Source organism: Fukomys damarensis, unplaced genomic scaffold (genome assembly GCF_012274545.1).
Source record: "Fukomys damarensis isolate Sample0158 unplaced genomic scaffold, DMR_v1.0_HiC HiC_scaffold_35, whole genome shotgun sequence".
Lineage (NCBI taxonomy): Eukaryota > Metazoa > Chordata > Mammalia > Rodentia > Bathyergidae > Fukomys > Fukomys damarensis.
Genome location: NW_022900947.1, coordinates 753467 through 779851, shown reverse-complemented (window position 1 = coordinate 779851; position 26385 = coordinate 753467). Strand labels below are relative to the sequence as shown.

The window sequence follows — 26385 nt, the reverse complement described above, 5'->3', positions numbered from 1 at the left end:
TTCATTTGGAGGTGCAAAGAACCCAGAAGAGCCAAAACCATCCTGAAATAATACAGCTGAAGATTCATATTCGCCAAATCCAAAATTTAGCAGGCAGCTCCAATAACCCAAGTACTGACACAGGGTGTGCAGGTCAAAAGACCAGAAATTGAGCCCAGAAGACCCGAGTCCACACGCAGGGCCACCTGGTTACCAGAGGGTGCTCAGAGGGTCGTGGGGGAAGGGCGGGCCTTCGACAAGTGGTGCTATGACGACCGGACAGCAACACGCCCAAGAGGCCCCGGACCCCACTCACACACAGAAAAGGAACGAAAGCTACCACACTGCAGGAGAAAATGGCAGGAACTCTCTGTGACCCCAGTGCTGCAGTGGTTTCTCAGACACCACACCAAAAACACAAGCAACGAAAGAAAAAAACAGACAAACCAGATTCCATAAAAAATGACTGCATTTGTGTCTCAAGGGTACAATCAAGAAGGGGAAAAGGCAGACTGGGAAAGAACACGAGCAAATCACTTAGGAGGCCAGTACTCAAACGTCTACAAACTCTCAACACAGAACAAACAGCGCTGTCAAAGTTAGAAGATCTGAACAGATGTTTCTCCCAAGAAGATGGACAAATGGCCCATAAGCACATGAAAAGATGTCCAACACTACTCATCAGAAAAATCATGTCAAAATAACTACTCAGGAGGCTGAGGCAGGAGGACTGCAAGTTCAAGCCCAGTGTGGGCAACAGTGACTTAGCAAGACTTTGTCTCAAAGTAAAAAAAATTTTAAGTTTATTTATTTTTGGTACCGGGGATTAGAACTCAGGACCTTGGGCTTGTGAGGCAAGTGTGATGCCACTGAGCTACATCCCCGGCCCAAAAGGCTGGTTTCAGTTCAGGGCCTTGTATTTGATCTGCAGTACAGGGAAAAAGAAAAAAAAAAAAAGTAACGTTCCATACCCACACCCACTACGACTGCTAACACTGAGAAGGGGGTGATGAGTGGGCAGGGACGCGAAGGCCGTGGGACACTGCTGGCTGGAGGGCACAGGGGTGCAGCTGCCTAGGGAGACAGGGAGGCCACCTGCTGAAGAGTGGAGGTTGCTGTGAGGCGGCACCTGTGTCCGGAGATGCGCGTCCACACCATGACCGCACATGGTGCTCAGCACTGCTGTGGCCCTTGACCGGAAGGCAGCATGCGGTGCAGGAGACACCAGGACATCACCGGGCAGTGATGTGTGTGCGGCGTGGAAGAGGGGCCGGGGAGCCAGAGCCAACAGGCCGCACGTTCGGAGCACCCGAACAGGCCCACCCAGAAGGTGCCGCGGGCCCGGGAGGTGGGAGGAGTCCTCTCGGGACCAGACGCAGCGCTGAGGGCCTGAGTGCCCTGAGTGCCACGCTCCGACTGGGCTGCTGCGGGGCGGCTGTTACACAGCAGGTGCAGCTCCCCAGCATCCCTCCTGGGCAGACGGCAGGCCGCAGAGCTTGCCACTGGCTCTCAGGCTGCTGCCTTGCCCAAGGTCCTGGGCACTGCTGAACACAAGCAAGTCTGGTTCCTGCCCAGGCACGGCTCAGATCCTGCCCTTGGGTGCACAGAGGAACGCGAGCAGGCCGGGCACTAGTGTAGCGCGTAGTTGAACTGGTTTGCGAACTTCTCATGCTTCTTCTTGTCTATCTGGTTCATGGCAGCAGCCACCCTCTGCACTGCCGCCCTGCCGGAGAGCGAAGCAAGGCTGGTCAGGGGCTTGGGCCAGGCTCAGCGCCACCCTGCCAGGGAAGCAGGCCTTGGCCATGTCTCCCCAGCCCTGTGCAGCAGCCAGGACAGGGAGGCCTGGGGTCTGGGCCAGCCCGGGGAAGTCGGGCCTTTCTGTAGAGACTCCAGGTGCTGTGAGGCGCCAGCTCTTGGCCTTGCTCCTGCACAGGCTTTCTGTCCCCCAGAGAGCACAGGGAGGACATGGGACACAGACCCAGCAGCCATTACAGCTCCCAGTGAAGGTGCCCAGGATGCCGGGCACCTGGGGCAGATCCCTGGGAGTTGGCTCGCTGCAGAGCTGCCCAGCCCTGGCCACACTCACAGGGCCCATTGCCTCTGCCGGACCTTGACAAGGGTACTGTCCCACAGGCCCCCAGGGCTGGGCCACGGCAACGCCACAGGGCAAGAGGTGGCCCCCCAGCACTGCCAGGCCCCTCAGAGCCTTAGCATTCACCTTGGCAGGCGGCAGCAGCCTCACAGGCTCTAAGACAGCAAAACCACACAGGGCATGTGGTTGGGAAGGGAAGGCGAGGCCTGAGAGCAGCAGGTACGCGGGCCCAGGCTGGGCACAGACACTGTGCCCACACCACAGTGGCAGTGGGGACGTGTGCAGCGGCAGCCCTCCCGGAGGTCACCAGAGACAGTGTGGCACTTACTAGGGGTGGCAGGCAGGATGCGGAGGACGGGCATGCTCAGCCCACTTGCCTGCCTTGGCCACCAGGAGGGGAGAACAGAGACGGAGTCCTCAGGAGATGCACAGGGTGTCCAGTGCACACCCTGCCCCACCCCGGGGGATCTGGGGATCCCTGGGGAGACACCTGGAGCCCAGGGACATGGGAGGGGCACAGTGCAGCCCTTACTTGGCGAAGACCTTCTTCCCCAGGCGGGCCCGCGAGGTGCTGGCCTGCGCCCGCAGGTCTGTGAGCTTTGGGTACTTCCTCCTCTTCCCCTTGCCCTTCCCACCGTACCGGGCCGAACCCAGGTCTGTCCCTGTGGCCGCTTCCACGTCCTTCATGAACTCTGGGTCCTGCCAGTCTAAACAAAAGCCAGGATTTTAGAAAACACCAGCACCAGCCTGAGCCCTCCGCCCTGCGTGGTGCTGTGTGGCCCTTGTCCCGCCTGAGAGGGTCTGTGTGCGAGGGAGGAGGGACGCTGTTCCCATGTCCCGCAGGGCTCCCGAGGCCTCCGCACCCTGCACAGGCAAGCAAGGAGGCAGGCGGGGCTCAGGGCTACTCCGGAGCTGACGTCCTTGGGTCTGGGCAGCCGCACCCTCTGCTCTCTTGCTGCCCTGCTTCCCCAGGTCAGTCGTGTGACCAGAGTGACCCAACATGCTCAGCCTGGGACAAGCCTGGCTCGCCGACAGGGCCAGCACGCATGCTCCAGTGGTGTCCACAGGACCTTGGTGCTGGCAGGGCTGGGGAGCAGCAGGGGCAGGGCGCCCGCTAGGCCAGGCCACGGGGCACATCTGTGGAGGGAGAAACCTCGCCTGGACAGACGGATGGCACAGCCTCCTCCAGCAGATTTTTTGAAGTGAGGGAACTCGGGCTGCAGGACTTAGATACAGGGACGATTAATCCAAGATTAAGGAAAACTGTCTAAACAGTTTATCTCTCAGTAATAAGAAGGCGTCACAGTTTAGGAACCTGGTGAATGGAGCAATTGTTTAAACACAACGAAAAAATGCCGGCCTCCAGTGGAGATGGAATGGGCACCTCAGGAAAATGAAGGAGCAATTTAAAAGCCTTTGAGGAAAATCAATAGACGCCGGCCCGCACGGCCTTCCTGGGCGCTGACGGGCCCTGGAGCGCCGCGTGCATTGTCACCGAGGTTAGCGCCAGGGAAAAGAAAATTGCCCCGCGTGTGAGGGAGGCGGGATCAATACTGCAGTTAGTAAAGAGACGCTATTTCACATCTGACTGGCCAGCGGCGCGGGCCGCAGCCTGATACCTGTTTGTTAACAAGCCACCGAGGGCTGGAAAACCAGATACTCTTCAGGGCTGACACAAAAATAGGCACTTAATTTGCTCCCGAGTGTGAGCCACCAGGGAAGGGCTCGGCCTGGAGATTAACAGGTCAGCCCTCCCGCCTACCAGCCCAGCACCATCCCGGGCACCTAAAATGCAAGTGTGATGAGCCAGGGAGGGGCCGCAGAAGGTATCCTCCCCCAGGCCAGCACAGCCAGACCCAGCCGGCCTGGCCAGGCCTGCTCAGGAACCACCTGGAGGCACAGACGGGCCTGGCTGGGGCCTGGGGGCGGCTCACCACTGGCCCTGCTGTTCAGGGCCCAGCAGAGAATCCCCTGCCACACCTGCTACCTGGGGCTGCTGGAGTGGGCCTGTCCACGTCTACCCGAGCTTCCTGTACGCCCCACCTGTACCCACCCCTGACCCACCTGGGCGTTTGGGCTGCTGCAGCCGCTGCTGTTGCTCTCGGGCCCTGTCCTCTGGGTCGAGGGGCTGTCCCATGTCGTCTCTGGGGACAATCTTCCCATGGAAAGGGCACTGCAGAACGAGCACAGAGGGGCTGACTACTGAGACACGGCTCCTTCCAAGGGCGTCCCGGGAGCTACAGCGCTGTCATCCTTCTCTCCATCTGGGAGCAGGGGCAGCAGTGCCATCAAGGCCCACTGGCCCACACCCGTAAACTGAACTCTGAGAGGCTGAGGCAGGAAGGTGAAAAGTCTGAGCCTATTCTGGGCAGTTTAAGAGCTTGGCGAGACTGTCTCAGAACAGAAAAGGGCTGGGAGGGAAATCAGTGGAGGGAAGGCCCCAGGTTCAAGAAAATGAATGTAAAAGTACAAATGAAGGGTTCTGGGCCTCCAGTCCATCTTTCTGCAGCCATTTCCCTCACCCTGCTGCCTCCTGCCTAGGGAGTCCCCATGGGCACCTTGGCCTCCCGGTTCTCAAGGACCCAGCCCTTTATGGCACCCTTGGCACTGCAGGACGCCCAAGTGGGGCCAGGCAGGAGGCCCCGACATGACTATAATGGCGGAGGCTGAGCAGTTTCTGACCACTGGGGACAGGCCTGTGCCACTGGGGCTTCTCATGCCACGGTGCCTGCTCCAGGCAGTCATCTGCTCTGGCCGGGCCTCGCTCACAGTCTCACCTTCAGCCGGTCCTGGCGCTCACAGAGCCGGCCATCGGGCCTCGGGGCCCGACAGCGGTGCTGCACGGGCTCGAACTTCCCTGCAAAGGTGATGTGGCGGCTCCGGAGCAGCGCACAGACGTCCGCACTGTCCACCTCCCCCTCCACCTCGCTGGGCTTCCAGAAGCGGTGCTCGGAGTCCGCCCTGCAGAGCAAGTCTGGTAGGGTGCCTGACAGGGCCTAGAGCAAGGTGGCTGCCCCTCACCTGCAGACAGGTGAGGAGTACAGCCTCCCAAACAGGGCCACATGAAGCCGCTACAAGACCAGAGCCCTTCCCCACCGTGCCTCCACTGGCCAAGGGCCCAGGATGAGTCCTGCCAGCATGGCCACCATCTACCTCCGAAGGGCAGACAGCGGCTAGGGACAGTCAAGCCCATCGGGCCCTCACCCTCGACCCGCTGTGCCCCTCCGTGCGGAGGGATCTGGATGCACATGACCAGCTGCTGGGGACACCCAGGGACTGAGGCCGGCCCCAGCATGGGTCCCTGAGGCACTGTGGCCACTCTTAGACAACACCATTACCCAGCCACCGTGGGCACAATGAAGTTCAGAAGCGGCAGCTGCTTCCCAGGGAGCACAGGCCACAAGCAGCACCGGGCAGGCGGCAGGGGTACATGGGAGAGTGTGGGCCCCCGTGGTAGGGCCTCAGCACTGCATGGGCCCAATGTCCGATGGCACCAGGCCTCAGGGAAAGCTGTGGCACAGGGTTCAGGCACCCACCTCCAGGTCCATGAGCCCTGGGAGAGCTGGGGCAGTGGCCACGCTTGCCCAGCACTCCCTCCCGGGCTGGCAGTCACTGGTGGCTCTGACCATTTGCCAGCATGTGCACGTGGTGGTCGTGTGTGGGCCAGACATTTGGGCTCCCCACCTGCCTTGTGCTTGTTCATCCCCAGAGGAGCAGGCATATGACAACAAGCAGGGATGGGCCTCCTATGAGGCAAAGCTGCAAGTGGACCCACTGTCCCAGCAGAACCAGAGAAGGCCACGTGGTGAGATCATGGGACTCATGGGCATCTCCAGTCTGCCCTGGACACTCTAAGCAGAATGCCTGGGAGCCCTCGAGATACCGGGACCCTGGCCAGGAAGACCGTTGCCTGGTTCCCTCATCTGTCAACTACCCAATGGCGCAGTCACTTTGGGTCTCAGCTGCCCGCATTGCCTTTGGCCACGGTACAAGTCAGTGGTGGCAAACCTATGGCACCCGCGCCACAGCAGGCTGTCCTGAAAAGTCCTGCCACTAAAAGCTATAAAAGGCTCGCCACCAGTGGGACAGGTGGACACAGCCGGGCCTGTCAGGCCCCTGCTCCTGAAATGAGCTGCCCACCATCAAAGCCTAGCCACGAGCTTGGGCCAGGGCCGCTGCTCGCGTGGCAGGGAGCCTCCTGGAGGAAAGTGGGAGGCTGTACTCCACGCAGCAGCTATCTGGCTCCCACTGCAGGGACTGTGCCAGGTCAGAACCCCAAGTCTCCCATGTGCCGGGCAAGGGCCAACCTGCCCCAAAGGGGCAACAAAGGGCTCAGGAAGCCCAGGCACCTGGCTGGGCCTGCCGTGCCGCAGAACAGTGCATCCCTTACTCACTTGAAGATCTTCCCGACTGTCTGCTGCTCCTCGCCCCAATAGCACAGGTCCACACCAAAAGGCACGACAGGTGCCCGGGCCTGCTCTTCTGCTAGCTTCTGGGCCTCCTCAGGTGCCAGTGGGGCCCTGGGGCAGGACAGAACATGATGACCGCCCATGGAGGGGAGGGCTGCAGCCACCACCCCTCCTACCCTGCCATGCAGCCAGAGGCTGGGGAGCAGGAAGGAGTCGTGGCCACACCTTCCCTGGCCAGACACAGCCTCTGGCCTCAGCCCATGGCCACTCAGGTGCTGCCTGACCTCTGCTCTCCAACCCCAGAGCTCAGCCCAGCCTGGGTCCCTTCAGAGGGTGAGTGGTGGCTCCTGCACCCTGGCTGATACATGTGTCCAGGCACATGCCCAGCAATCATCCAGAAAGATGTCAACTAGCATCACCCAGCGAGGGCTGCGCCTCAACCCCAGGCTGCCCTGCGACCAGCCTCGAGGATACCCGGAGTCACCTGGTAGGAGAGGGTGGGGCTCGGGGCAGGCGGTCTTGCAGCCGACACAACTGGGCAGCAGCAGAGGTGGGGTCCGACTCCTCCTCCTCCCTCCGGATCCTCCTCCTGGCCTGAGCACCCCATGCAGCTGCATCTTTCTCCAGGGTCTGCAGTGAGGACTTTGGCTCCAGCCCTGAAACAGACATGCGTCTACCCCTGAATTCCATGCGAACCTGGGACTGCACTCTGAGCCGTGGCCCCGGGAATGCTCCGCACAGGCATGTGGGTCACCCTCTGAGAGTCACAAGGCAGCCCCATCGCTGCCACCTCTTGGGCAAGGGCCATCCTCAGTGGGTGCCAGAATGCAGGACAGGGACACAGGTGGGCGCCCACCCCAGCCTGCACAGCATGGCAATCAGCAGGTTGGCCCCAACCCACAGGTGCCCTCTGCGAGGATCCAGGGAGAGGCCACCCATGGTGTAGATGCAGACCACCCAGGAGCACAAAGGACACCCTTGCTGAGCCTGGAGTCAGGAGGGAAGAGGCAGTACTTCCAGCTCTGTTCCTAGCTGTCTGCTGCCCTGAGAGCTCCATCCTAGGCCCAGCCCAGGGCGTTCCTGCCTTAGCTGCAGCCTCTGAATGGCACCAGGGGCAGCTGGAGCTGGCTGGGCCTGATCCTGGAGTCAACCTCCCTGCAGCCGCTGGGCAGATGCACAGGTCCAGCCAGAGGGGTGCCACTGTAGATACCCACAGTGCCGCAGCTCTCACGCTTCACCAACCTCCCCGTGGAGTGTGGCAGAGGATGCTGATTTCATGTCCACAAAGAGACAAGGACAGACACTACCCCGCTTGGCCGTGCCCAGCCCTGTGCCCTGCCAGGGTTTAGGCGGGACCTGGTCTAGCTCTCAGGCTGCCATCTGTAGGGCCTACCCTAATCCTCGCCGGCTCCTCTCAGGTGAGCACAGGAGGTGTCAGCAGAGTCTGGGTTAGGACTTGTGCCGGGGGCAGGCAGCCTGGACCAAGCCCGTCCTCCCCAGTTCCCGACGGCCAGCCGAGGGTACAGCATGGACTAGCAGGGAAGCTGAAGACTCCAAGAGTATGAAAAGAAAAAAGACATTTGTGGGTTGGAGATTGAGCTCAGTGGTTCTGCCACCTGCCTTACAAGTGCAAAGTCTGAGTTTGATCCCCGTTGAGGAGGGGGAAAAAAAAAAAAAGACGTATGAGCAAAGTGTACCAGGCCAGGCAAACATGAGTACACTCCACATTCACAAGAGCGGAAAATGCACACAGAGTAGAAGCGTGGCGGCAGAGGCTTGAGGGAGACATCCTCCACTGACGACAAAAGCAGAAAAAAGGCTGAGGAAATTACGTGCTGGACAGCAGAAGGACCACCTGTTGGCAGAGGACAACAGCAGCTACGTGAGCAGCGTGTCACCTGCAGTTTGGAGGTGTGACAGGTGGACCCACAAGGACCAATGTTCTTGAGTTCAGAATCCTGGAGGAGGGAAAAGCAGCTGGAGACAAATTCTGAAACCTGAGGGTCCACTGGGTGCCAGCAGAGACAGAGCTGACTCCTGGCAACACTGCTGGAAGCTGTGGGTTCAGACACTCGAGGGGCCCAGTCAGTGTCTTGTGTAGGGAAAGCAAAGGCCGAGGAAGGGTAAAACTAAGCATGAGGAGGCAGGGCCTTGGGGGAATTGTGTGCTCCACTCACATGCGGCCTTGGATTCAATCTGCAGCACTGCAGAGGCTTTTCTAGCAAGTAAAAAGTGAAGAGGAACACCAAACAGTAACAGCAGTGACACCAAATCAAGGAGAAAGTATGGTTGGCAGAGGCAGCAGCAACCGAGGAAAGGCCAGAGGTCCCACACTCCTCACTGCATAACTGAGAGATTGGGGATGCAGGGATGACCAGTTACCACATAACCCAGAGCCAGAGACAGCAGAGGGACATCATGTACCAGAAGTCTAGATTTTAAATTACAAGAAGCCTGGAATCCAAGTGAAGGGGCACGTGAAGGCTGGTAACGGGGACAGATCTGTGTCTCAAAGCACAAGTGCCACCAGCCAAGGTGCTGATGGATTCTATTCAACCCTCACGGGGGTGGTGGGGGTGCTGCTGCTGCTGCTCTGGGTGGGGCACCAATCCCTGGGGCAGGGGTGCTGCAGCAGGTGTCCACCTGACAGGATGCCCTGGCGCTCCCATCCCAGTGAGTAAAGCCACTTGGCTTACACTGCGGGAGGCTGCTTCTGAGCTGAGGAATAGGACAGGGATCTCATGTGGCCTGCAAAGCCAAAAATACTTTCTGTCTGGCACTTGTGGACAACACATGCTGACCCCTCTCAGAGCGGAGAGCATGGCTGAGGCCATGCCACACAAAAGGTTAACAGGTTGCTGTCAGCCCCTTAAAGCCACCTGGAGCTCCAAGGTTGTGGGCCAGGTTCACTGTGCAGATGGCAGCGACCCCTACTCGGCGCTGTCGTCAAGCAATGCCCAGGTCGACCCAGAGAAACTTGGAAATGTCAGCGCAGAAGCTGGCAGGGCACCAGCTGCTGGCCACACACACACACACACACACACGCACACGCACACACATGTGCACACACAGCTGGGGAGACAAGACTGATAAGTGAACAATGTGACATTTAGATAGATACAATCGCAGCCAGAGATCAATATGAGAATTCCTGTGAGTTACAAGAATGAAATATATTTTTCATTGATTTGTTGTTTTAAACCATTAAGAAGATGGGTAAGCGTGTTAGAGCAGGGTAAACACTCAGGGCACCCAACACACTCCCATTTTCACACTGTCGTGGAAAATCAATCTTGCTGACAGACTTTCAAAGTAAGCCCCAAAAGCAGAGAGCCCTCTGCAGGCCCCAGGGCTGCATCCCGGAAGGATGAGGACAACCCAACCCCCCAGCAGGCCTGCAGCTCCTGGCCCGCACAGTACTTCCTCTCCCATGGACTCCTGTGGCTGCTTTTAGAAAGAATCATAAAAACATCCAAATCCCCCTTTTTGTTTAAATTGACCAAGTGGCACCTATTTGCCTGAAGCACTAAAGCAGACAGTGCGGGAGATAAATCGATAGCAGGAAATGGAGAGGCCGGGGCTCGACAAAGTTAGGCTGCCGAGCCTGACATTATTGATTCTACCTCGTTCAGCTGGCCTTGTAATTAAAATGTAAATTTGAGAAAGAGATTATGTCCTGACAGAAATGGTAGGATTAAGGGGAAGATAAAAGCCCCTCCGTGAAAATTCAGAGAAAGAAATGAGAAAGAAAAAGAGCCCGATTTCCTCAGCTGTGTGGATTTAGACTAAATCTAACTACTTCAGATTCACCTACGTTTAATTGAAAACACAGCGATAGAATATAAACTAGTATTATGAACTGAGCTCACTCCGGCAGCTTCTGTGGGGCCCCAAGGCCTCCAGAGCTCCAGAGTGGAGCATTCACTCAGCCCTCCAAGTCTGGAGTCGTCCCACGGCTCCTCCTTTGAGTACTCGCCCTTTGGCCCTGGGCTGTGATGACAGCCACACCAGAGCATGTGCTCTGCGGCCTGCTGGAGACCAGGAGAGGACAGGGCTTGCCCCAGGCCACAGAGCCAGGGCTGCACAAGGTCAAAGGCAGACGTGACAGCCTTTTCCAGAGAAGCGAGTCAGCAGAACGACATGGCCAGGGTATCTGCCCCTCCCTCCACAGGGCAGGGTGGTGGGATCTAGGCCCTGTCACAGGCTCCAGAGAAAAGGATGGTCACGAGACAGGCTAGGGAGGGCAGACACCAGAGCCTAAAGGATGGGGTGGCCAACAGCCCCCTACAGACCTCGGGGTTCTAGATCAGGGCCATCTGGCACAGAGGATCTAGTCACTGTGTCCGGAGCCCAGGGCACTGGGAATCTTGCAGCCAGGACAACCCTGCAGCTCGCAGCCCCAAGCAGGAGTGCAGGGCCCTAGGGGTCAGCTTTGGAGGACTCAACTGGTTGGCTGGCAGGTGCAACCCCAAGGTACCTGGCATGGGGACGAAGGACTGGTCATGTCCCTACTGCTGCAGCTGGGGGGTCTGTTTGTGTACCATTTCCTGAACACAAAGTTGGAGAAAGTGTGAGTGCCACGAACAGGGGCTGTGGATGCTCTTTTTGGATCCCTGGCTGCCTCCTGGCCCCAGGCAGGAGGGATATTCATGCTGTAGTAGAAGGGAGCCGCTACCCTCAGAACAGCCCTCCTGTCCACCACTCACTTCCTGGGCCTGCTGTGTGCGGCTGGAGCAGGATACGGTTTGAGGAGTGCAGCTCCCACCATCCCAGCCCTGTTGGATCCCAACTTCTGCCCAAAGGGTCTGGAAGCATCTGGACAGAGGCCTCGGACCAGGAAATCCTGGTGTGACCACAGCCAAGGGCACTGCTGGCTGCCAGGCTCCCTTGGAGACCCTGGGAGGTCCAGGCTGGACCAGGGAATGGGGTGGATGTCAGGGAAGACTGGACCCCAGGTGAGGGGCACAGGTCCCTGCCAAGAGGGGAAAAGCGGGCACATCCTGGTAGGGAGGTCACCGCGCTCAGCAGTGTGCCCTGACTTCCAGGCGCCCAGGCTCAGTGGCCAGCCCTTGGTGAGGCTGTGGCCACTGGGTTCTCAGGCCAGGTGGAAAGGGAGCAAGACCCTTGGATGAGACTGGTGTTTGAGCTGGGGGAATTCGGGTCAGGGAGGCCTGAAGCCTGTGGAGCCCTGTGAGGGCACAAACTGGCCGGTGCAGGAGAGTGGGTTGAGCAGGCGGAGAGGCAGGAGGGGAAGGTAGCGCTGTGGGCCGGAGCAACCCTGTCTCCCTGGGCACTCTGGGCCAGGCAAGGTGGGGCTAGCCCATGTGGCCAGGCTCTTTCCGGGCTCGAGCGTTCGGGGAGATGGGGCTGCTAGCGGCCTGGCTGTGCTAATTTGGCATGACACCCCTAATGGATCATGTCTTTACACTCCAGCTGTCTCATCATCTAAATTTTTCTAACAAATTTACATTTCATCTCAGACTCCAGTTCCAACCAAGTTGTCTACTTTGTGACAAAAGGGGAGGCTGTTTTGTTTCTCCCAGGCAAAAGCACAAGCCACCTGTGAGTGGCCCTCCTCAGCCACTCCTCTCCCTGGGGCATAGGGTGCGGCTTTCAGGTTCACCTGCAAGAGTAGGAGCCCCTCTGGTAGCAGTGGCAGGTCAGTGCCCCACAGCTCACTCCTGCTGCCCCAGCAGCGGGCCTGGGAGAAGGCTGGGAATGGGGGCAACCCTGGGCCCAACACCCCCCCAATCGCCCTGTGGGCCCCTCACCAAGTCCCTGGCCTGGGGGGGCTGTGTCCTCAGGCAATGTAAGCATAGTCACAACACCCTGGGCAGGAGCCAGCAGGTTCTACCTCAAGGCCATCCTGTGGCAGCACCAAGTGGGCCCTCCTCCCAGGGAGCCCTATCTCTGCCCGCCTGCAGCTCACCGTACTCTGCCCGGAGGTGGTCAGGGATGTGGGGCTCGTAGTCCTCCTTCTCCGGGACTTCCACAAAGTCCTCATCGTCCTCATCCTCCCCGTGCCTCGGCGCTCCTGTCTGTGGAGACACTGCAAGTCACCCCCAAGTCCCGACACGAGGCCCCACATGTAGGACAGCCACCCTGTGCAGCCTGCCCTGTGGTTCAGGCTCCAGGCCTGCGCCAGTCTCCTGAGACCCCCAGTGGCAGTCAGCCTGGGGAGCCCACCCGGTAAGAGGCCTGGAGACCTCAGGAGAAGCTGGCCTCCCCTGAGAAAGCTCTCTGGTGCCCACTGCCCTCTTCCCCACTGCCCTCTTCCTGCCACCTCAGTGGGTGGCATTCAGGCAAAAGGCCTGGTCTGCCCAGTGCTGCTGCAGGCCGTGCCGTGGCTACACCGGAGCACATACACTCGCCGCGGCCACAGCAGACGGGGTCAGTGCCTGGCCCTCTGTCATTCTCTTCCTTCCAGAGCAGCACCCTCAAGAACCAGCTTTCCCGAGACCACAAGGGGGCCAGGTTCAGACCAGGGGCAGCCAAGGCCCACACCCCAGGGGCTGTGATGCCCACAGCCAGACCATAGCCACAGGGCCTTGGTAAAGGAGGCATCCAGAAAGTCTCTGTTGCATGAGTGCCAACAAGGGGGAACTCCAGTGGTGTCATCACAGGAAACTGGAAAAAACTTTGGCATCTGACCCCTCAAAGGCACTCCATCTTGGTGCTGCCTCCTGAAGGGTACAGGAGACTGAGGAGGGGCTGCTGCCCTCTACCCCTCAGCTACCAGAAGCCAAGCCTAAGTGACAGCTGGCTGAGAACAGGGGCCTGAAGAGGCCACTGCTCACCTGGGGAAGAGCCAGGCCCCGCAGATGCATGCACGGCCACAGAGCCCAGGCTAGGGGGCCGTGTCCAGCCGAGCCACAGGCCAGGTACTCCAGCCGGAGGCTGCCGCCTGCCCAGGAGCATAATCAGATGCAAATGCACTTTGTTTAGGTGCGGCCCACGGCTGTGCATCTGGGAAGCACAGGAGACATTAATCATCGGAAACTGTAATTTTTGTTATCAGTCTAACACTGATCAAAAGGGAAGCCTGTCTCCACCGCTGACCTGTGAAACGTCCCAATTATACTCTTTGGAAATGACAGGGGCACTTAACTCCCGAGCTGAGCAAATGACGACGATCAATCACGTTTGAATAACAATGAGCCACGGACCTGAAAATTATTTTTGTATAGAATCTACCCAGGAATTTATGAAAGGTGGAGAGCAGTCCAAGGTTTTAGGGCATTACGGCTCCCGGCTCGCACAGAGCGGCTCACACACTAAACAGAATTTATGTGTTTTAATTTTCTAAAAGGTAGATGTGGACTGGGTGCTACAATGCATAACATATAGTGCCAGGTTTTAAATATGGGGGTCATTTTCATAAAATATTATGCTTATTGCTTACACCCTTGAATTTCACTGGGGACTTTTATCAAATTTTCATTTCCTAAAAAATACTCAACTGCTGAGCTAACTATTAGGAATTATACCTTCTTCTTCCCCAACTGAAATCATTTATTTCTGGAATTAAATTTGAAGTCCTGGGTTCCTCTTTGTTCCTAAATTAGCCCTGATGAGGCTCAGGGCTGCCTGCTCTCTCAGGGGTGCGGCGCAAGCTCCCTGCCAGTGCTCCCTGCCCCCTGTCAAGCTCTCTGCTCTGAAAAGACCCTGGGGCTGTCTCTCAGGGGAAGCAAGCAGCCACCCACCCAACTGACTTTGAAACTCAGAGACCGGGCCACTGACACCACAGTAACCGGTATTTAGACTCCACTGCCAGCACTGAGGTTAAACTTGAAAGCCTCCTGCTCAGGTTTTTGTTTGTTCCCCGATGGTGCACAGGGAGGCTGCAAGTTCGCAGGGCACCAAGTTGCCTCAGACACCTGACAACAGGTGTGTTGGACATCTGACACCTGCCAAAGCTTTTTTTTTTTGTACCAGGGATTGAACTTAGGACCATGCGCTTTCAAGGCAGGTGTGGTGCCACTGAGCTAAATCCCCAGCCCTGAACGCACCCAATCTCATCTGATTTTGGAAGCTAAGCAGGGTCGGGCCTGGTTAGTACTTGGATGGAAGACGGCACTGCTTTTCTTGAGGAAGGCAGAGGAACCCCTAAGCCAGCAGCTGCAGGGACACTTGTGAAACACTGGTGTGGCGAAACAATCCCTGAAGCTAGAACAGCAGCCTGGAGAAGGAAGAGTCCTGGGAGTGGCTGGCACAGCTGCAAGGTACCAAGTAACGAGGCAGGCAGCAGAACCGCTGAGCTAAATGCCAGGGGCCCAAGGCGCCAAGTGATGAATGAGAGGTCACAGCCTCAGTGATGGTGACCTGCCCTCAAGGTCACAGAGGAGTTCAGACGGAAGCTAGCACAGAAGGGGGTACACAGGGCCACAGCACCCCAGGAGGGGTCACGCACAGTGGCGGGATGCCTGAGGTCCTGGGAAGGAGCTCACACCCACCAAGGAGGAATCAGGGCTGAGGTGGTCTTCAAGATGGAGTTAAGATTTGGGAACTCCTGCAGAGCAGTCTACTTCGAACACACCTGGCACAGAGCAAACACGGCAAAGGACACTTACAGGACCAGGCAAGGCATCTCCCAAGGGCACTTGGGCTGCGTGTGCACCAGAGCCCTGGGGACCCTCGCAGGACTCGTCCCACGCTGGTCCCCAGGAAGGATCTGCGACCCCCACCTTCTCTCCGTCACCGATGTGGGGGCGCACTGCTCGTTTCACACAAATTGATTCTCGCCCACAGTTAAAAGGATTTAGAAAAATGAGTCTCCACGATCATAATTAAACAAGCAATAAAACGGCTAAAATATACAACGCAATCAGTTTACAGAAGAGGGGCAGTGAGGTTGCTAATTATTTGCAAAGTAAAGGGAAGCGCAGCATGGTGCCCAGGAAGCGGGCGCCCACCCAGTCCACGGCCTGCAGATACAGCTGGGACCATTAAATAAATTTTGTACGATCTAATTAACTTGGTGCGCAATCTCAATTACTTTTCACCCAAGAAATCACTTTTGTTCAGTTTTATGTGTGTCTATTTCCCTTTTAAAAAAAAATGATGTAAGGCCTCGTCAGACAAGTGAGTTCCAAGCTGCATTTGTCTTTCAGCGGCTTGATGGCTATGCATTTAAAAACCCATTCTATCTTATAAACTAAAAATTAAACGTGCTCAGCTGTGATGGTCGTCATTGCATCTGCTATTTATATGCTAATGCCCTCCCTGGAAGGCCGTGCAAATTGCTGGCCAGGCCAATATCTCATGTGCATCTCTGGCTGCCAGAGACACACCTTCAAAGGATGGGGTGGCCACACTGCTGACCATGCGGGCACATGGGAGAAGACGTCTGTGCCAGGCCCCTGGTGAACCTGCAGGCCACAGGCAGGACACCTGGAGCACGCTCACCTCCCCAGCTGGTCTAAAAATCACACCAAGGCAGGCAAGCAGTGGACTTCAGGAATAGCTCTTCTCAGGAAGTCTGCTCACTGACAAGATCTCAGGGCAACACTCTGCAGTGCAGAGGACAGGCCTGGAGCTGTGTCCAGCCACTGGGGAGTCTGAGGCAAGAGGCCTGGCCGCACACGCGCAGAGAGGTCCGTGTCCAGAGCCGGCCAGGCGGAGATGGAGGACACACTGCCAACCATATGAAGGCTGAGATCCAGGTGACGCAGGCCAGGTGCCCGGGGATTCTGTGTCGGATGTGTCCCCTCAGAGTGGGGCGAGAGTGGCGCAAAGAAGCAGGTCAAGTCATCGTGGGGTCATCTGAAACTTACACAAACCGACATCACACCCAATGGAGTGTGTAATCGCCTCAGAGCTACTGCACTGCAAGCCTAATCACTCCGACCCCCGAGAGGCTTAACAAAGCGTGGGCCAGGGAGGAGGGAAGCCGGTGCCAAGCTGCTCTGGGAGCCCCACGTCTGACTGACAGGGGACAAGAAGTTCACCACAGCCTGCAGTCTCGGGAAGGAGCGGCCAGGGCCCAGCAGCAGGCCAGCTTCAGGATGCAAGACAGCACGCTCTGTTGTGCCACGACACACCAAAGGTGTGGGTGGCAGACACCAGGCGGCCTTCCTGTCACGTGTAGAGGCCAAGCTCACAGTTCTGCAGATTTTTTCATCTGTAAAATGGGGGTAAAGAAAAAGCCCACCCCACACAGCTGCTTCTGAGATTAGAAGGGTAACCCACGTGAGGGCATCTGAGACCTGGCTCATGGGCGGCTGGTAACATGCAGCCCTACAGACAGGGTGTGCCCAGGGGACAAGGGTGGCAGCAGCTGGCTTCGGGTGGGTCAGGCCTACAGTGTCCTCCCAGTCCCCACAACCCCTAGCCCTCCCCTGCGGATGCAGGGCTGTGGTGCGGGCTCGGCCTTCAGTGTGATGGAGAGGGCTGCAGCGCCCAGGAAGGTTGTTTACCGGCCCTGCTGCGGCACAAGGCTTCCTGGCAGGCTGATTTAGTTTCCCTGCCTTCCCCCGCGTGAGCCTGATGGGTTCAACATTTCATTCCCTGGGGTTTCTGCTTCTGTCCTTTTCACCTACAGGAAGAAAGTGCCCCCAACACGGCAGGGCCTGGCTGGGCGCAGCACATGCCTGGGGGTGTCCGGGAGGCCACCTGGCACCCTGACTGAGTACTGAGACGCCACGCAGCACTGCGGCCCCAGAAAGAGGAAAGGCTGCTGCCTCAGATGATGCCTTCTGGCCCATGGCCGGGGAAATTAGTATTTTGTTAATTACACAACGCGAAATAACTGGTGATCCAGGCTACGTAATTAAAAGGCAGGCAATTTAAAAGTTTTCAAAGGATTTTTATCAGTTTAACGAATGAGGCAGCCCTGGGTTATTCCCGCTCGCCTGTAACGGAGCTGGGTGGAAACTAAATCTACCCAATGACCCTCCACATTGATCCAGCTCAGATTTATCCCTGGCTGGCCTCCGACGGCGCTGACACAGAGACGCTCTATAAAACAAACACTTAAGCATATTTAAACCGGCTTAAGTATTTTTTGAAGACAGAACATCTATGTCAAGAGGAAAGCAGTATTACGCAGGGACCAACGACAGCAGAAGGGGCCATGGGGACCATGTGCTGCCTGTCCCCTAGGGCCTCTGAGGCAGAGGGAGCGCCCAGGTGCCCCTGGCCCCGCTCCTCGGGGTCTGGGCTGTCGTCATTTGAGCTTAACGGGTGACATCGTATTTGCTTCGGTCTCTTACACATTTGTTAGAAGTTCTAAAATATTTAAATCACGCACTATTGAATTAGCGCTGCCCGCTCAGCCTGTTCTACATGCAGAGTTAACGATGCCCATCCTACGCTACATGGGGAAACACCGAGGGAAATGATTGAGACCCTCCGTAAATTTTATTTGAAAATTAGCGAAGAACACCTTGTTCATAATTTCTAATTAAAACAGCTCTAATGAACACAGCCATTCATTAGCTAGCCCCACCTGGCCTGCATAGGCCACTGCGGAGCAGCAGCCCTGCAGCGCTGGGAGTGAGCGGAGCTGCAGGAGGGAGATGCGCAGATACCATGGCTATTCTGGGAAGCAGTGCTCACCCGCGCCAGGCGCTGCCACTCCCCACCAGTCACCTCATCTGCAGGCTGCTCACTCCGGCCACCGGGAGCAAAGGCCCCTGAGGATTTCAGAGCGCTGCCTCTGTTAAAGCAGTCTTTGGAGTCTAACAGGCGGCATCCCAGTGACAAGAGAGCGAGGTGCTGTCTCCTTCCGCCGATGCTGTAACAACCAGCCAGCCAGCCCTGCACACGGAGGACAGCAGCAGCCTTGCACTGTGGCCTGGCGGGAGCATGCAGGCCAGACAGTACAGCGGGAAGGGGTCAGCCCCCACCGCAGGACCCACAGCTAGGCCAAGTGCACCACTGAGGCGCACACATGGGAGAACAGTGTGTGGGTTAAGATGGGGCCAGCAAGAGCAATGAGGTTTGGGGGACGATGGCAGGTCCTGCACTCCAGGGGAGGCTGCAGTGGCTCTAGCAGGGCCAGGTCAGACACCTACAAGAGCTTGGATGTGGCCCAGCATGGTGGGAACCATGCAGCAGGTGCACCCAGCCCTGCGGACTGATTCTGGGGCATGAAGACCCCAAGCTGCTGATGCTGCAGGGGGGCAGGGAAGCTGGTGTGGCCTGGGCAGGTGGTCGAGGTAAAGCAGAGTGTGGCCCAAGGCCTCATTCAGTCTCCCTGGGTGCATGGCTATGCCAGCAGGTTGGGTGGAGCCATGGGCAGCAGCCACCACACAGGAGAGCTGCAGCCCCGGAGGTGCTGGTCTGCAGCTGATCAGGAGGATGCAGGTCTGCTCCACCGCTGGCCCACTCAGAGCCTTGGGCACAGGGTCCTACCAGCCCTAGTTCTGCTCCTGGCCCCAGATCACACACAAGCCTGGCAAGACCAGACTGTGCTACCTTGCTGCCCTCAAGGACCCATGGCCATGCCCTGGAGCACCAGCTGCCATGGCACAGCCACTAGCAACGTGACTACCGTGGTCAGAAGCCTAGCCTGGCCTGCCCCAGCCCTGACAGGAGGAACTGGGTGCACCTCAGCACGAGGCCATGCCACAGGCTGGTCCCTAGGCACCAAGAAAGGGGACCCTGGGACTCCAGTGCCAGAGCCAGCCCTGCCATCCTAAGGACCTTGCAGCATCCTGGCTGCTGACCTGCCTACTACTTCCTTCACACCAAGAAACCACTCTGCACTGTGCTCAGAATTCACAAGCTCATTTCTTGTATCAGTAACTGTAAGGCACCACAGAGCACCCACAAAATAGCCAGCACAGGCTGCCGCAGCCCAAGCTTCCCAGGGCCACCCTAGTGCTTGGACACAAGTTTAAGAAAGGAGCAAGGCCGCCCTCTGCTGGCCGGGGTGGGGATCCACGCAGTGGACGCAGGACCCTTCCTGGGCTCCAATGCTGGAGCTATACCACCTGCCCATGGGGCACTGCCCTGGCGCAGTCTGGTGGTCCTTCAGAGCTGGATGGGGTGTCACCCTCCCTGGGTCCTAGGATGGGCTTCTGGATGGCTCCAAACATGAACTTTTCCTCAGCAAAAACAGTACTCTTTCTACCTGAAAGCGACCTTCAACAGTCAGGGCAGCAGGGGCAGCACTGGGCTCCCAGGGAGCAGCTAGGGTCTGTCCTCTATCCTGAAGCAGACAAGAGATGCAGGAGAGTGATCAGCTGTGCATGAGGGCCCAGATGTGGCTCCCCCTGATCTAACAGCGCTAAGTGTAGCCCATCTCCATGCGCCATTGCAGAAATCTACTTGAGACCCCAGCACCCATCAGGCAGTGGGGACCCAGTGACAGTCCCAGAGCAGTGGCACCTTTGCCCAGCACACAATCCTGCAGCAGGCATTGCCAGGTGCCCTGCACTCAGGGGTTTGACAGTCCAGCTCTCCCCTCAGATACCTCGGTCCCTCTAGAGCCAGGGTGCCACAGGGCCCAGCAGACAGCAGCTCAAGTCTCCCCAACAGTCAGCACAGTACTGTGCTTGCCCCTCGGATCTACCCTGGCTGACTCTGGTGTCCACAGGACCCCAGCTGGCAGCTGCGCAGGAGCCCCAACTCACCGTTGGCGTGAAGTGCTGTACCACGCAGGGGATGAACACAGAGCACCAGCAGCAGGGACATCATGTCTGGCGGTGCAAGTGACTCAAGGGCAGTACCCACCAGAAGCAGCCCTACCCTGCACCCCTCTGCCCCAGGCAAGGCTGTCTGGGCTCCTGCTGCACATGTCCACACTGAGTGAGGAAGGAACAGGTCTTCTAGAGCCCCAGCCGCTCTTGCTTGTGCAGGACCACCACACTCTTGGCCCACACTTACCCCACAGTGCCCACTGTCGGGCTCAATGTCAAGTTCCTCGTACTTCTGCAGCACGAGCTCCAACTCCGTCTTCAGGTCAATGGCACGCTTCAGGTGTCCACCATGGGCCATGGCTCGGGTAAACCGCTGCAAGCCAAGGGAGTCACAAGGGCTCACGCAGCCCAGGAAGTTGGCCTCCACACCGGCTCTGTGGGCAGGGACGGAGCCCTCCCAGGCAGGGGTGGCTCATGGTCTGGGCCCAGGTCCCCTGATGATGAGTGCTGTGCCTGGCCCTTTCTGTGCATCCTCCTTTGATCCTGCACCCCCGCCATCCACACCCTTGTGCCCAGGCTCTCAGCCTGCTGGGGACACCAAGGGGGAGATGCCTGCCTTACCTGCACCCAGGAGCTCACAGCCGGCAGGAACTTGTTCTGGATCAGCTTGAGTGCGTCACGGGCAGCGTGGAGGACAGCACGGTTATCCTCATTCTCTTGCACCCTCAGGCTGTCTAGAGGAGGCAGGGAGTCAGGCAGACTGTTAAAGCCCTCAAGACACACAAGGTGCCTGCCCCCGATTCGTGCATTCCCTGGGAGGGACTCATGGGGCCTTGGATAGGAGCATCTGGCTCCTCACCAGGCACGCCCCGCCGCAGCTCATCCTCCTGCTCTGACACAGTCTCAGCTGTGGCCATCCCTTGTACAGGGCACCCGCTCCACCAGCACCAACAGAGCAGCAGCTCCAAAGAGGGTGACTCCAAGCCACTGCACCCTAAAGCTGTGACTGTGTGACTAAATCACACCTATCAACACAGAAAGCAAATGCCTGGGGTGCCACCCAAGAGGTGGGGTGGCAGGGTCAGGCAGGCCAGGGGGCCCCTTACCCGAGGACAGCTCCACAGCCAGTGTGTACTTATGAGAGCCAAGCCCATGGCTCCGCACGAACTCCTCTGGGTCACTGTCCTCATCCTCATCCTCTGAAGGACCCCCCGCTGCTGTCTGGGGCAGCCCCTCTCCACCAGCAGCAGCTCCTGGGTGGCATGCAGAGGCAGGCAGGTCTCTGCTGCAGCATGGCTGCTCCTCATCCTGGGGGTCAGGGCCAACAGGCCAGTCAGGGGCAAGCCAGCCAGGACCCGAGGCATGAGGGACAAACTCCACAGGTGAAGGGCTTACGCCCAGGTCCAAGGGCACCAGCAACTTGAAGCAGTTCTCCACCTCCATCAGACAGCAGCCAATCTCCTCAGACATTTCTGCCAAGAAATGGAGGCTGATGACTAAGACAAGCAAAAGAGAACTTGGCCCAAATTATCAGGCCTGCTCACTGCAGGGCACCGTCCAGCTGCAGGTGATCGATGGGCCTCCTTCCCAGGGAAAGCCAGGACCCCGAGCGCTGAGTTGTGGCAGTTCCTCACCACCCCAAGCCCCTGGCAGCCATGGGAGCACACACCACCGCCACTACCATGGGACAAACCCCAGCGGGGTGACCAGCCGGGACACTGTGCCCAGTATGCAGGGCAGTCACACACCAACACCGCCCTGCACCCTCTTCCTAGGGCGGCCTTCCCAGCCCTGGGTACAGCTTCCCGTCCAAGGGTTCCCCCAGGGCCTGGGCTGCTGTGGGGTGGCTGTGGAATGTCTGCAATCAGGACAGATATCTGTGGGGGGCCCACATGCAGGCAGGTCCCCAAATGTGCCAGTGGTCTCAGCCTGTCTTGGGGTGCTCTGCAGGTGAGCGACTGCAACCCTAGGCCTTCACACCTGGGTTGTGATCCACACCAGGGCTGGCTGACAGGAAGTACAGGTGGGGAACCTGGGAAGGGCACTGGTGAGGGCGAAAGTAGCCACGAGATGAGTGGGTGACAGGGTGCCCAGGGGGACCTGGCCTACACCAATCTACCCCAGCCTCACAGTGAATGACCACAGGTGAAGCCAAGCCCCTGGAGGCCAGGAAGCCAGGCAGCCTGCAGAGGCACAGCTCAACCCAAACCCTTCTGTCCAGCCCACCGGCCCCTGGAGGGTCCGAGTAGAAGGACGTGGGAGAACAGAGGCACAGGGCCAGCCTGGGAACTCGCCTTCCATCTCTCTTGCAGCCTGCTCAGCTCTCTCTCCGTAGATTCTATCCAAGTGTTTCTGCTTCTCTTCTTCCCGCTTTCTTTCTGCCAAAGTCCTGGCATTCACATCCTGAAAATCCACCTGAGAAATCAACAACAAAGGCAGGGACTGCCCAGCATGCACACACACGCAAGGACAGACTGACCCATGGAGGGCAACGTGCACCAGGCCCCCAGTCCACAGTGTTGTAAACACCTGACCTTGCTGCCTGGCTGTACATGTCTGCCACCTGAGATAAAAGCAAAAACCTAGTCAGGCATGGCTGTACAGGGCACAGGCTAGCAGGAGGCTGAGGCAGGAAGAAAGCAACTTAAGGCCCAACCTCAGCAACTTAAGACCCTGCCTTAAAACAAAACAAAACAAAATAAAGTGTAAAAAGGACTCGGGATGTAGCTCACTGTGAAGGCCCTGGGTTCAATTCTCAGTACAGGAGCTGGAGGCATGGGGTGGGTGGTTGTGAAAAGACTTCCAGCCCCCAGCCAAGCATGGTGGCACACCTGTCACCCCAGCTACTCAGAAGGAGGATGCAGGACTGCTTCACCTGAAGGCTTGTCTGGCCAACACAAGACTGTCTCAAAAAATAGGCAAAATAAAAGAAAAAATACTTTCAGCTGCCAGGGAGACACAGGCCAGCAGCAAAGGGGGCTCAAAGCCATCCAGGTATGAGCCTGAGAATGCTGCACAGTGGGCCCATGGGACGGCTAGGCCATCTGCTTGTGGCAGGGCACGGCGGGGTCTGGGCAGTGATGGGGTAGGGTGAGACAAAGGAGCAGACCCTGGAAGGTTTCATCACACCCAGGGCAGCCAGAGCCCACAGTAGGGTTCTGAGGGAACTTAAGGTGCGAGGGTGGAGCAGGAACCATTCCAGGATGGGGTGCATGTGTGAAGCTGGCACCTTGAGTGCTGTTTCTCCCAAGGCAATCCAGCAGCCCAGGTGCCCAGCCAAGCACCCCTGCACCCGACTCAACAGGGAGCTCTTCCACCCACCGCCCAGGTCTGCCCATCCAGCCCTAGGGAACCAAACGGCACCACGCAAGGCCCACTCACCTTTTTGGTGTGTCTTAGGAAGTGGTAGCCCAAGGCCAGCTTCTTATAGGCCTCACCAAACTGCTCATTCCAGCCTTCCACAGCATGCACGGCCGCCTGCTTCAGCCTCTGGGCTGCCTCCCTGGGAGGCGGCAGGGGCTGCTCATGGTCTGTGCCCAGAGTGAGCTCCAGGAACTCCTGGAAGTCAGAAATGAGCAGCAGCCTGAACTGGTGAGACCTGGCGAAGAGCACATCCACAATTCGGAAAGCGGAGAGGCGGATCTCGGCGTGGTCCTGGCTCAGCTGGGTCATCAGCAGGCGGTAGGCATGGCTGAGATGCTCCTCTGAAGACCTGGGGTCACAAGTCAGCCTGACTCAAGTGCCCAGCACTTGAAGGACAGGTCAGTCAGCCTGTGCTCCTGAAGCAGGGACACATGTTCATATGTCACGGCTCAGTCTTCACCCTCCCCTTTGGGAGCTGGGTTGGCACCACCAAGCACCAAAGGCAGCCACCAGCTGGCCTCCTCCTGTATGGCCCCACACACCAAAAATGTCCTTTACATTCCTAAAGGCGTTACAGCTCAGACACAGAGCGCTGCCCTAGCGCACGCTAGGCCGTCAGTCTACACACGCAACATAACGTGACACACATAAGAGTATTTCTCAACACATAAAGAGTATGATTCAAAGGTCAGTGGCTGTCAATATTCTCACTGGAATATGGCCCACCTCTCTGTTCACATCAACACAGGTGCTTTCAGAGTGGTTGCAACAGAGGCCTTACTGCCATGCAGCCCTGTATTACCAGCCGCCCTTTACAGAAAATCGACAGCCCTCACCCTAGCACGACAGAAATCAGGTGGGACACCCTACCCTGGCCAGAGCGCTTTCTGGGGTCCCTCTTTCCAGCTGCAGCCCCGTGTAACCAGAGTTAAAGGCTTTCTTGGATGTTGAGCAAAACTTGGTCTAAGCTGGTTTTTTTTTTACTGAAGCACACACACCTTTTCAATTAATACATGGTCACTTAATTTCCCTTGCTTTACAAACACATCTATCAGTAACCCTAGGTTCATGTTCGAGCAACTAGGAGAAAGGCATAGCAGGATTCCTACAGACGCTTCCTTGGGGGGCTTATCCTAAACACACGGTGTGGGGCAGTGTACACGAGTTTATGTGCTGGAGGTATAGGTCAGTAGTAGGGTTTGCCTATAATGCTTGTAGCCCTGGGTTCCACCCTGATCCATAGAAATAAATAAATAAATAAATAAATAAATAAATAATAAATAAATAAAATGGGGCAGTCATTGCACCACGAACTTTCTCTTTTCACGTTTACATATTTAGCTATACAGCTGTATGTGCACTGAGGGCTTATGGATCATATGCTCCGTAACACATACAAGTGGCACCAATCAGAAGTAGTCAGAAGAGAGCCTTTCTGTGCTCACCCTAACCTACACACTTGGCCCCAGAGTCCTGGCTCTGCAGGGCCCCTTGGTTTATTCCAGGTGGTGGCAGGCGGTGATGTTTCAGACAACAGAGGGGTGCTGTACCGCAGGGGCACCCACAGTCCCTACAAGTCACAGGCTCACTGCGCCAGCTATCACGAAACCCTGCCTCTACAGACATACTTGCAGATTTTCTTTAGTTCTTTCATTTTCTCGGGATTCAGTTGAGGTTCTCCTGAAGTTGTGAGCTCTTCTACCAACTTTGGAAGTTTCTGATCCATATCTAGGAATAGGGAGCAGAGACGCTTAATTACTAGCTGGTTCTGTACCTTTAGTTTTACTTGTCATCGAATGTTTACTGAGCTCGCCTCCGTGCTGGGCAGTGCAGGAGGCGCCGCGACACTGCTAAGAGGGGTGACTTCCTGCGAAACATGACCATTATCTAGGAGCCACTGGGACGAGTCGAGCAAAGCCTTCTGGTGTAACTAGTTAGTTTCAAAGACCAAACGTGAAGCGCCGCCGCTGTTCACGTCCCATATAAACCCCTGTTCCCTCCCGGTTCCCCCGGACGGGACAGCGATGGACGCTACCAGTGAGCTGGGGCCTGAGCAAGCGAATGCGCTGCGCGGCGGTACTCCACGACCACTGCTTCGCTCGATACCAAAGGCAGAAGTTCTGTGCAGTCACACCTGCTGCCCCCACTCAGCAGCCCGGCGGACACCGCCCAGGTACCCGGCCAACGCGGAACCAACAGCGCACCAACAGCCCCGCTCGCTTCTCCCCGCCCCTTCCGGTGGGGGCGGCACCGACCGGTCACAGGCCCAGAGCTCAGCGCCTATTGGCTCGCTCTTGCTGCGCGGCGCAGGCAGAAGTGGTCAGCAGCAAGGAGGCGCCCGCCGTCTCCCCGCCCATTCCGACGAAGGCCCAGCTAATCCCCTGCCCCGATAAGGGCAGCCAATGGTTCGCAGGCGCTAGGGCGAGGTGAGGCGGAGTTCCACGGGGTGACGTAAGCACGCTCCTGAAAAGGCGGGGCGGGGCGAGGGAGACGGCGAGCGAGAAAAAGGAGGCGGGAGGGCGCAGCAAATCCTTAAAGGGGCCGCAGATGCAGGCGCAGAGCATGGATTCCAGGCGGTGGGGCCTACGGGACCTTGAGGCCCAGTGGAATGTGTCAGCTGGGCCTCGTTGCCACGGCCGTCTGAAAGCTTGCACCCCACTGCACGGCCCCGAAGACAGTCCAGGTGGGAGCGAAGCCGCGGGCGGGTGTCGACCGAAGCGCCCAGCCCGCAGCCTGCTTTGTATGTCTGAGTGGTTCTGACCACTGAGCAGTGGTGTATGCAGGGAGGGAGGGGCCCCAGATCCCCTGCTCCCGGGCTGTCGGTGCGCGCTCCCCTCCCCGCCCGGTGCCTCCTTCCTGCGGCGACTTCGCGTCCCTCCGCACGCAGCGACTTCGCGGCCCCTCCTCCCTGCCGCACATTCCTGCAGCTTGGGCGTCAGCTCCCTGTGATCACCGGGTG

At 57.9% G+C, this 26385-nt stretch overlaps 1 protein-coding gene across 10 annotated transcripts; it reads right to left on the bottom strand.

Annotated features, from left to right (window-relative positions):
• Positions 1-847: 847 nt before the first annotated feature.
• On the bottom strand, positions 848-25934 carry Uvssa (UV stimulated scaffold protein A). 10 transcript variants are annotated; one of them, XR_783780.2, is made up of 16 exons: positions 25462-25651; positions 25055-25154; positions 23445-23775; positions 22358-22478; positions 21170-21535; positions 20685-20797; positions 20311-20436; positions 19556-19633; positions 12410-12518; positions 6965-7136; positions 6466-6591; positions 4849-5032; positions 4136-4244; positions 2604-2778; positions 1109-1702; positions 848-904 (listed from the first exon to the last, which is right to left on the bottom strand). XR_783780.2 is itself a non-coding variant. In XM_010641685.2 (16 exons), the coding sequence occupies exons 2-16, from the start codon at positions 25150-25152 to the stop codon at positions 1671-1673; spliced, it is 2193 nt and encodes a 730-aa protein (XP_010639987.1). In that variant the 5' UTR covers positions 25153-25154; positions 25462-25651; the 3' UTR covers positions 848-1670. The 10 variants fall into 10 exon arrangements, 8 of the variants coding, with proteins under 8 accessions (XP_010639987.1, XP_010639986.1, XP_010639985.1 ...); XM_010641685.2 differs by adding an exon at positions 2400-2452 and having other exon boundaries at positions 848-1702; XM_010641683.2 differs by lacking the exon at positions 848-904 and having other exon boundaries at positions 1620-2452; positions 21170-21371; positions 21459-21535.
• Positions 25935-26385: the final 451 nt, after the last annotated feature.